The 11,224-nt window shown below is 34.9% G+C and overlaps 1 protein-coding gene across 1 annotated transcript; it reads left to right on the top strand.

Moving 5' to 3' along the window:
- The first annotated feature begins 821 nt into the window (after positions 1–821).
- On the top strand, positions 822–2,111 carry LOC101262761 (uncharacterized). Its single transcript, XM_004231628.1, has 3 exons — positions 822–1,010; positions 1,314–1,479; positions 1,735–2,111. The coding sequence occupies exons 1-3, from the start codon at positions 822–824 to the stop codon at positions 2,109–2,111; spliced, it is 732 nt and encodes a 243-aa protein (XP_004231676.1).
- The last annotated feature ends 9,113 nt before the right edge of the window (positions 2,112–11,224 follow it).

Genomic DNA, 11,224 nt, shown 5'->3' with positions numbered 1-11,224 from the left:
CAGGTAACCAAGATCAGTATCCAGCGCCTGATTGATCCAGTTGAGCACAACAGAGTCAATTGGTGAGCCTTCTTGCTTTTCGGAGGGCTACTTTTATCATTTGCTTTAGTACTTTAGTTATTAGGATGATCGGGGGTCTTGTCATGACATCCCTCCTTGTTTTAGAGTCTTCATAGTCTGTTAGTAATTGGGGTATCTTTACATTTTTGTTTCATATATTAAGACTTGACTTTCTATTTTGGCCAAGTTGAATAGTTGAACTTGAACGTTCTGAGTAATTTTACTAAACAGTTGAGTAGAAATGCATTTGATCATTGCAATAATGCTTAGAGACTTCCACCGAGTAAGTAAACTAGTCTAAGGATTCTCTTGGGGCACATCAACGGTTCTCGAGTGTCAATTTCGCCTAGGGTATAGGCTTAGGGAGTGACAAGCTTGGGAGTGTATGAAGTCGTGTCTGTCGATTCCTACCTATCAGTGTGAAGCGTTCCATATCTCTAATTAGGAGGTTGTAACACTTACTAAATTATCTCAATTCTTTAAAACTCATTTTGTGCATTAGAGTTTGATCTATAAAAAGTTTCTTCTAGTTCATTCTTTTCTATATCTTTCAGTTAATCATGCCTCCGCGAAGAGCTATTCGAGGTCCTCCTAGGAGGAACGTTAAGGAGCAAGGGGTACCTAATGCACCTTAAATGCAACCCCAAGGAGAATTCACGATTGGTGCACCTAGGGAAGTGATTCAAATGTTAAGCCAAGATGTGACTAACTAACCTGGGAAACACTGAGGATCTAGAAAAGAAGTGACTAATACTTTAAGGATGTTAGAGTTCTTGAGGATGAATCCTCCAAGTTTCACTAGCTCAAGCACTATTGAGAAATTGGAGGGTTTTGTTGAGGCACTACAGAAGGTATTTGAGGTTATGCACGTTGCCAATGCTGAGCGAGTAGAACTAGTTGCATATCAACTTAAGAATGTTGCTAGAACTTGGTTTGACAATGGAAGGAGGGTAGACCTGAGAGAGAATCACATGTGAGTTAGGCTTGTTTTGAGGAGGCCTTCTTGGGGCTTTTCTTTCCTCGAGAACTGAAAGAGGCCAAGGTACGAGGGTTTCTTACTCTTAAGCAAGATTCACTAAGTGTTCATGAGTATGGATTGAAGCTCACCCAACAATCACTTTAGGCTCCAGAGTGGTTATGGATAGAAGGAGTAGAATGAGTTTGTTTGTTACTGGGCTGTATCGTTTGTCGAGTAAGGAAGGTAAGTAATAAGTGAAATGGCTAAATCAAGGTTGATGGTCTATGTGCAGTAGGTTGAGGAAGAGAAGGTCAGTGATCTAGAGGAGTTCAGAAGAAAGAAAGCGAAGACAGGGAGTGAGTCCGGGCAACAAAGAAATAACGTGAACCAATCCTCTTTCCAACAAAAGAAAAAGGGACCTGATCCATTATCTTCTTGTTCACCTGCACCTAGAAACAAAGGTCAGTATAATAATTAGAATTCACAACAATTCAAAGTAAGACATATAGAGTCTCAGGGTAGTGTGGCATAAAAAATTAACTAGTCTCCTTCATTTGCTAAGTGTGGTAGGATCCACCTAGGTAAATATCTAGATGGATCCACAGGTTGTTTCAAGTGTGGAGAAGAGGATCACTTCATGAAAGAGTGGCCTAATAACTGACAAGGTAATGGGCATCATGGCAATAAAGCCCAATTTTAATCAATTTATCCACCAGACAGGGTTGAACTTAGAGGAGCTACTTCCGATACTGGAGGAAGAGAAAACCGTCTTTATGCGATCACTAGTTGTCAAGAGCAAGAGAATCATCCATATGTTTTCACTGTTCTGATCAAAGTCTTTAATCTTGATGTGTATGCTTTTCTAGACCGAAGAGAAAGTTTATCTTTTGTGGCTCCTTATATTGCAAATAATTTTGATGTTCTTCCCGAGAAACTTTCTGAACCCTTTTGTGTTTCTACACCTGTTAGGGAGTCTACTCCAGCTAAACAAGTATATAGAGATTGTGTCATTTCCATCAATCACAAGGACACCATGGCTAATTTAATCAGATTAGACATGGTAGATTTTAATGTCATTCTTGGTATGGACTAGCTTCATGCCTGTCACTTGATTATAGAACTCGAGTTGTAAAGTTTGAGTTTATGATGATCCAGTCTTGGAGTGGAAAAGTATTTCGCGCCTAAGGATCATTTTATTTTGTACCTTAAAGGCAAGAACATTAGTTTCCAAGGAGTGTTTCTATCACTTAGTTCCAGCTAATGACTCTAGTATTGAGATACCTCTTATTCAGTCAGTTTCAGTAGTAAAAGAGTTTCCAGAAGTCTTTCTAGATGATCTTATCAGAGTGCTTATTAAGAGAGAGTATACTTCAATACAAATATTCTTTCACATACTCACCATATGTCTGCTCTTCCATATTGAACGACACCAACAGAGTTAAAAAGCTAAAAGAACAATTGAAAGATCTCATGGATAAGGGCTTTATTTAACCAGGTGTCTCACCTAGGGCATTTTGGTTTTATTTGTGAGAAAGAAGGATGATTATCTTAGGATGTGTATAGATTACCATCAGTTGAATAAGGTTACCATCAAGAAAAAAATATTCTCTCCCAAGGATTGATGATGTTTTCGACCAACTTCAGGGGCCACCTATTTATCTACCTTAGATCTGGCTACCATTAATTAAGAGTAAGGGAATGTGATATTCCAAACACAACATTGAGAACCTGTTATGGTCATTATGAATTCTTAGTTATGCCATTTGTTTGACCAATGTGCGTGCAACATTCACGGACCTTATGAATAGAGTATTCAAGCCTTATTTAGATATGTTTGTTATCGTATTCATTGATGACATACTAATCTATTTGAGGAATGAAGAAAATCATGCTAGTCATCTTAAATAGTTCTCTAGACTTTAAAAGATAGAGAGTTGTATGCTAAGTTCTCTAAATGTGAGGTCTGGCTTGAGTCTGTTAGGCCACATTGTGTTTGGAGAGGGAATTAAAGTTGATACTCAGAAAAAAGAGGCAATGCAAAATTGGTCTTGACCGACATCTCCAATTGATATCAGGAGCTTCTTGGGTTTGAGTGTCTATTATAGAAGGTTATTAGAGGGGTTCTTGTCTATTTCATCCCTTTTGATTAAGTTGACTCAAACAACAGTTAAGTTTTAATGGTATGAAACTTATAAGAAAAGTTTTCAGGAATTGAAAAAGAGGTCAACTATTGCACCAGTATTGAACTTACTAGAAGGTATACTTTGTTGTTTATTGTGATATGTCTAGTGTTGGTTTGGGTTGTGTGTTAATGCAAAATGGAAAAGTTATAGCTTATGCCTCCAGACAGTTGAAGGTTCATGAGAGAAACTACCCAACCCATGATCTAAAGTTGACTGTCGTAGTTTTTTCTTTGAGAATATAGCACCATTACATTTATGGCTTTCATATATATGTGTTCACCGATAACAAGGGTCTTTAGCATGTGTTTACTCAAAAAGAGCTTAATCTTAGACAAGTTAATGGTTGGGATTACTCAAGGATTATGGAATGAGTATTTTTTACCACCTATGTAAGGCTAACGTTGTTGATAATGCCTTGAGTAGGTTGTCGATGGGTAGTACCTCCCATTTTGAGTAAGATAAGAAAGAACTAGCAAAGGATGTGCATAGAATTGCACACCTGGGAGTTCACCTAATGGATTCTACATAAGGATTAGTAGTGGTGATGAATGGGTTGAATCATCATTAGTGTCAGAAGTAAAAGAGAAGCAAAATCAAGACATTATTTTTCTTGAATTAAAGGCAAATGATAATAAGTAAAAACTAATGGATTTTGACAAGGGGAAGATGTTGTATTGAGGTATCAAGGTAGATTGTGTGTACCAAGGGTGGATGAAATCTAAGAAAGGATCATGGAGGAAGCCCATAACTCTAGATATTCCATTAATCCGGGTTCCATAAATGTATCATGAATTGAGAGAGGTTTATTGGTGGAGTAATATGAAGAAGGACATTTCAGAGTTTGTTGCTAAGTGTACGAATTCCCAACAAGTTAAAGTAGGACATGAAGGTCCCGGTGGTTTGTCTCAAAATGTAGAACTTCTGGAATGGAACTGGGAGAGGATAAACATGGATTTCATCATAGTTTTACTAAGGTCTCGCAGGCAGCATGATTATATTTGGTGATTGTCGATAAATTGACAAAGTCAGCCCACTTTTTGCCGCTAAAGACTACCCAATTCAGCATAAGATTATGTTAAGTTGTATATTCAAGAGGTGATAAGACTTGATGGGCTTTCAGTCTCCATTATTTGAGACAGCGGTGCACAATTTACGGCACAGTTTTGGAAATCATTCCAAAAAAGCTTTGTTTCAAAGGTGAACTTAAATACTGCCTTTCACCCTCAGACGTATGGGAAATCATAGCGTACCATTGAGACTTTATAAAACATGTTAAGGGCCTTTGTGATTGATTTCTGAGGTAATCAGGATGATCACCTACCTCTTGTTGAATTTTATTACAACAATAACTATCACTCTAACATCCAAATGGATCCTTATGAAGCTCTTTATGGGAGAAGACACAGATCTCTTATTGGATGATTTGAAGTTTGTGAAACAAAGTTGATAGGACCAAATTTAATTCATCAATCTATGGAGAACGTGAAAGTGATTTAACAAAGGTTAAAAATGGCGCAGAGTCGTCTAAAATCATAAATTGACGTTAGGAGAGGTGATTTAGAGTTTGAAGTAGATGATTGGGTATACTGGAAAATTTTACCCATTAAGGGATGTTATGAGATTTGGTAAGAAGAAGAAGCTAAGATCCTTATAGAATATAAAAAAGGGTTGGTATTGTAGCTAATGAGTTTGAGCTACCACAAGAGTTAGTCGCGGTTCATTCAGTATTTAACATCTCCATGTCAAAGAAATGCATGGTATATCCTTCAATTATGATACCAACGTAAAATATTGGGATAAAGGATAACTTATCTTATGAGGAGATTATAGTTTAGATTTTCGATCGCCAAATCTCAAGTTGAAAACAAAAGAGGTAACATCATTCAAAGTTCTTTGGAGGAACCAATTTGTTGAATAAGATACTTGGGAAGCTAAGGAATATATGAAGAAGAGATATCCACGTCTTTTTGGACCCGGTGAAATTCAAGACTAATGTACTAATTCTCTTCTTAGTACTATTTTTTTTTATATGTTGGCATGTTGTATTTGCATTGCTTGCTGGGTGTTTTAGCTGAATGTTAGATGTTACACCCTTAGCCTAGTAAGATTAATCTCATTCGAGGATGAATGTTCCCAAAGGGGAGATATTGTAACATCTCGCTAATTGCAAGAACTAGAAAGGGTTAAAATTGAAAATAGTCATTTTAGGAAAGAAGGGAAAATCTAGAAATTTGTTAAGTAGCTAAGTTTGGTTTTTTTGTCAACTTCAAACGTCCATAACTCCTAGATCAGGATGAGTTACAAATGTTTCTAGATACCGTAGGAAATATCTTGGAATTATCTTTACATTACGGAGAGTTTGCGCGATTCCAAGTTCGTATGAGTTATATATGCCTATTTGAAGTTGGGATGTTGAAATATGGAAAGTCTAACTCGGATTTTGGAACACTAGTTTTTTTCCTTACCCAATTATATTAATTCATTTTTAGGAGTTTATTTGGGGTCTAATAAGAATTAGATTAGTTTAGAAAATCGGAAATTTACGCTACGGCTTGGAGAAAAGAGAAAAAAAGGTGAAAAAAGAAGAAAATTCAAGATTAGCCGATTTGTTGGGGGTTTGTTTCTTGATGTCGTCAAGGAGTGATCCCTTCAAAGTATGTGAGATCACCTAGCGTTCTTGATTTTAGTTTAATTAAAACTTTAAGGTTCTTGTTGTTAATATATTTGAGTTTGATTCATGATTTAAGGTGTGATTTTGAGTAGATTATAATGTATTTGATGGTATAGTTGATTCTAAGTATTTGGGGAAACCAAGTTATAGGGATTTTAGAGATAAAAAATGAGACAGAAAAGTTGAAACTCACCTGGGCAGGGTCTTGGGGCGCCGCCCTAGCTAGAGCGCTGCAAAATGGACTTTGAATTCTGACCTCTGGGTGCCGCGTGAGCTTGAGCGCCCTAATTCAATGTCTAATTTTATCCTTTGCCCCCCCGCGCCTCTCAGAGCGCCTGGGACGCCAGTTTTTTTCATTTTCCCCTATCTTTTCGTACTACTTCCTTAACAACGTACCTATGATTCTTAGTTAAATCCAACAGTCTAAGGTACGTCCAAACATTATGAAATCATCCACAAACATGAAATCACGAACCTTGATTCCATAATTCAATTCAAAGAAAGTTATGAAGTTAAGAATCAAGTCAAAAGAAGTTCATAAAGTTTTTCAAAAGTCTTTTACAAACATTTTAACTTTGTTTTGTGACTTAAACCTTGAGTTATCTACGGATAAGAGTAGAATTTCATTTCTTCAATGATATTACGGGAACTAAGTATTTCCAAGAGTTTAATAGTCGTTAGGAGAGTCCATTTATCCGCCCTAGCTATAGGTGAGAATAAATAATGTATAAGTGACACCCCAAGTTTTTTTTCTCATCCCCGCCCATTTCCCCTCAACCCCACCCCCTTACCCTTCACATCCCGCAACCATAGTGTTTTGCTAATATAACATATAAATGGATAATATTTTCTTACTTACTTACAAAAAATAAAAAAATAAGTAAGAAACCGACGTGTTTTCCAAGAAAACATTTACTAAGAACTCATTTTCCGTAGAAAACATTTTTCTTCCTACCAAACACACCCATTCTTTCTTCTTTTTGTTCGTATTGAGACTTATCTCCAAGTAAAACTGGAAAAATCACTTCGTTCACTCATGGGTAGAAATATATCCAAACTCTTACTCTTTACACTTAATTTTAAACAAATATTCACGCATCAATATCATTAAAATGTATCAAACTCTATCTCCATGCCTTATTTTACACAATGTACTATCATCATCAGATGTCACAAACCTATATACATTTCTTTAAAATGACATTAAATTATACATGCATGAAAAATATTAAACCTTTATCAACTAAAATTTCAGAACCAACTGAGCTCCAAAAAATTTTTAATACCAATCTAACAACTCTGGAGAAACATTTTCAGAAATAAAACATCAAATCTGACACAGTTTTAACAAAAATTTTAAAAATTTTACCGGATCGCCAGTCTTTTTACCCATTGTACTTCACCTTGAAACAAGTACAGAGAAGGCAGAAGCTTTTGGAGAAGATGTTAAATGGCGCCTAAACAAAAATATGCAGTATATTAATTCAAAAATATTGGGCCCATTAGTGTTGTAGCCCAAATATAGAGTATATTAATTCAAAAATATTCGGCTCATTAGTGTTGTGGCCCAAATATACAGTATATTAATTCAAAAATATTCGGTCCATTAGTGTTGTGGCCAAAATATACAGTATATTAATTCAAAAATATTCGGCCCATTAGTGTTGTGGCCCAAATATACAGTATATTAATTCAAAAATATTCGGCCCTTTAGTGTTGTGGCCCAAATATACAGTATTTTAATTCAAAAATATTCGGCCCTTTAGTGTTGTGGCCTAAATGTACAGTATATTAATTCAAAAATATTCGTACAGAAGGTAATTCTGAAATTATTAAAAGGAAGACACAAAATTAAGTCCTAAACTAGTGAGGTTGTGTTATTTGCTCTTTTTCAACGCGTGCTATTAAATATTAGATAGTTCCTCCATCCCAATTTATATGAGTTAATTTAACTAAGCACGAAATTTAAAATTCGAGTAATAAAACTCAAAATCTTTTCCCTTTTCATTCATGATAATTTGCGTCTTATTAATTGTTTTTTCGTGATGTTCTAATTAGATTATCTTCTAGTTTAAAATTAATTAAAAATTTATTCAGAACTGGATATTTTTTTCAACCTCCTAAAAATTGGATTAATGGTATGTTTTCTATTTCTAATTGTCTTCCTTTTTATTAATGAGAACAATATCTTTTAGACTTTCTGATGATTTTAAATATTTTAGTTTGTATTTCATATATTTATTTTATATTATTTTATGTTTGAAAAATTATATGTATTCATATCACGATGTGAATTTATTAGTATTAACATATGAGTTTACATAATACATGAAGGTAAAAGAACATACCCTCTCTTTTTTTTTATCCTAAATTGTGAATCATGAAAATGTTTCCACTAGGCTATTTAATTAGTTTCAAACTTAATATTTTAATATTTCAAGTTTTTATAATTCTTAAATTTAATATTATTAAAGTTTTAATAATTGAGTTGATAAATATGAACTATACATGTCTATGCACTTCTCATGTGTTTAATTGATGAAGCTTAATATAGAATGTGATAAACTTGGAGGATTCATCCTTAAAAACTCACAAATCCTTGAAGTGTCAGCCTCTTCTTGTCGGGCTCCAATCTGCTTCCCAACTTGATTGGCTACCACTTGACTGGGCATCCTTATTGGCCCTTTAAACTCAACATTAGAATCTTCTCCTTGCGGTTGTACTTTAGGTGCATTGGGTAACTCTGGTTCCTCTACATTCTTCCTAACTAGGCGAGCTCTTGCTGGTCTTCGTGGAGTTATGATTATCTGAAACAAGCGCAAACATGAACTAGAGAGAATCTTCTAAATATAAACTATAACGCATGAAAAGGAATATGAATAAGTGAGGAATTCCTAAATGTCCCATCTTTGTAATTGTAGATATGACACATTTCACACAGATAACTATGATTCTACAGAAGAGACAAGACGACCTGGAGTAACTAGAAGCAAATCTTCATAATGTTTGAGTAAGGTACACTGACTGTGCTGTCCAAGTTATGTAAATCCGAATTAATAGTCCGATCGATTATGAACACCTAATTCGGATATATTAAACCGAGTCATGGAATTGGACATTATTAGGATAGGGTTTGAATTGTTTTTGTCCTTCATATATACCGAAAAATCAAAGTTTTGTAATTATTAGTAAGAATGGGGAGGAATACTCTTTGGTGGTGGGGGTTAAGGAAAAGCAAGACAGTGATCCAATTTTGCTTGAACTTAAGAATGCAGTCCTCAATGAGATAGTGGAGGTTTTCTCCCAAGGGGGAGATGGTGTATTTCGCTACCAGAGTAGATTCTGTGTTCCTGATGTGGGAAATTTTAGACAGCATATTCTTGCAGAAGACCATAACTCTCGGTATTGTATTCATCCAGGTGCCACTAAGATGTACCGCGATTTGCGGGAAGTCTATTTATGGAATGGCATGAAGAGGGATATAGCAGACTTAGTGAGTAAGTGCCCCAATTGCCAAAAAGTCAAGGTAGAACATCAGAAACCAGGGGGTATGACTCAAGAGATTGATATTTCTACTTGGAAGTGGGATGTGATAATATCTACCATTTCTGTTAACTACAATCAACACCTCAACCATATTGTGTATATTCTAATTCTTAACATCAAAAATCAATAAAATGCCTCAATCAATTGGTAATCATTATCAATGATTGCAGGCACCATGTTGGCAGCAGTAATATATATTCTAATATATATAAATATTTTTAGACCATCGAAACAATTTAAAAACCCATCTATCTTTATTAGAAAAACAAATTGTGAACTAGTGACTTTCAAAGCTAAATTTTTTTTATAAAATATGCATGATCCATAATTTTCCAATTCCCTGCCTATGATAATGATGACTTTACAGAATAAGAAAATTAAACTACAGATCAATTTTTCAATGTTTTCATTAAACATACCACCTTAATTTAGAAATCATTAATCATTATCTACTTTGATTAACTAATCATTGATTTAATACCAATTAGTAAACCACTATTAATTGCTAAATGCAAAAATACATACCGATTTGGTATTTGAGGTTGTTGCCTTTGATGTGCGGCTTCCAACACCTCAACCTTTGAAATATTTACGCGTGTATACACATATATATATGAATGCCATAAATATAATGGAGCTATAATCTCAAAGAAAAAACTACGACAGTAACCTTTAGATCATGGGTTGGGTAGTTTCTCTCATGAACCTTCAACTGTCTGGAGGCATAAGATATCACTTTGTCATTTTGCATTAACACACAATCCAAACCAACACTAGACATATCACAATAAACAACAAAGCCTTGTATACCTTCTACTAAGTTCAATACTGGTGCAATAGTCGACCTCTTTTTCAATTCCTGAAAACTTTTCTTATAAGCTTCATACCATTAAAACTTAACTATCATTTGAGTCAACTTAATCAAAAGGGATGAAATAGACAAGAACCCCTCTAATAACCTTCTATAATAGACACCCAAACCCAAGAAGCTCCTGATATCAATTGGAGATGTTGGTCTAGACCAATTTTGCATTGCCTCTATTTTCTGAGTATCAACTTTAATTCCCTCTCCAAACACAATGTGGCCTAACAGACTCAAGCCAGACCTCACATTTAGAGAACTTAGCATACAACTCTCTATCTTTTAGAGTCTAGAGAACTATTTAAGATGACTAGCATAATTTTCTTCATTCCACAAATAGATTAGTATGTCATCAATGAATACGATAACAAACATATCTAAATAAGGCTTGAATACTCTATTCATAAGGTCCGTGAATGTTGCACGCACATTGTTCAAACAAATGGCATAACTAAGAATTCATAATGACCATAACAGTTTCTGAATGTTGTGTTTGGAATATCACATTCCCTTACTCTTAATTAATGGTAGCCAGATCTGAGGTAGATAAATAGGTGGCCCCTGCAGTTGGTCGAAAACATCATCAATCCTTGGGAGAGAATATTTTTTTCTTGATGGTAACCTTATTCAAATGATGGTAATCTATACACATCCCAAGAGAATCATCCTTCTTTCTCACAAATAAGACCAAAATGCCCTAGGTGAGACACCTGGTTAAATAAATCCCTTATCCATGAGATCTTTCAATTGTTCTTTTAGCTTTTTAACTCTGTTGGTGTCGTTCTATATGGAAGAGCATACATATGGTGAGTATGTGAAAGAATATTTGTATTGAAGTATACTCTCTCTTAAGAAGCACTCTGATAAGATCATCTAGAAAGACTTCTGGAAACTCTTTTACTACTGAAACTGACTGAATAAGAGGTATCTCAACACTAGAGTCA

The sequence above is a fragment of the Solanum lycopersicum genome, chromosome 2 (genome assembly GCF_036512215.1).
Source record: "Solanum lycopersicum chromosome 2, SLM_r2.1".
Taxonomy (NCBI): Eukaryota; Viridiplantae; Streptophyta; class Magnoliopsida; order Solanales; family Solanaceae; genus Solanum; species Solanum lycopersicum.
This window is presented reverse-complemented; position numbering and strand designations above follow the sequence as displayed.

Bases quoted from the DNA above. Each gene is read 5' to 3' on its own strand.
- LOC101262761 (XM_004231628.1), top strand. From the start codon at position 822: ATGTTAGAGTTCTTGAGGATGAATCCTCCAAGTTTCACTAGCTCAAGC. The intron at 1,011-1,313 runs GTAGACCTGAGA...TATGTGCAGTAG, and splicing joins GGTTTGACAATGGAAGGAGG to GTTGAGGAAGAGAAGGTCAG. The intron at 1,480-1,734 runs GTCAGTATAATA...TTTATCCACCAG, and splicing joins ACCTGCACCTAGAAACAAAG to ACAGGGTTGAACTTAGAGGA.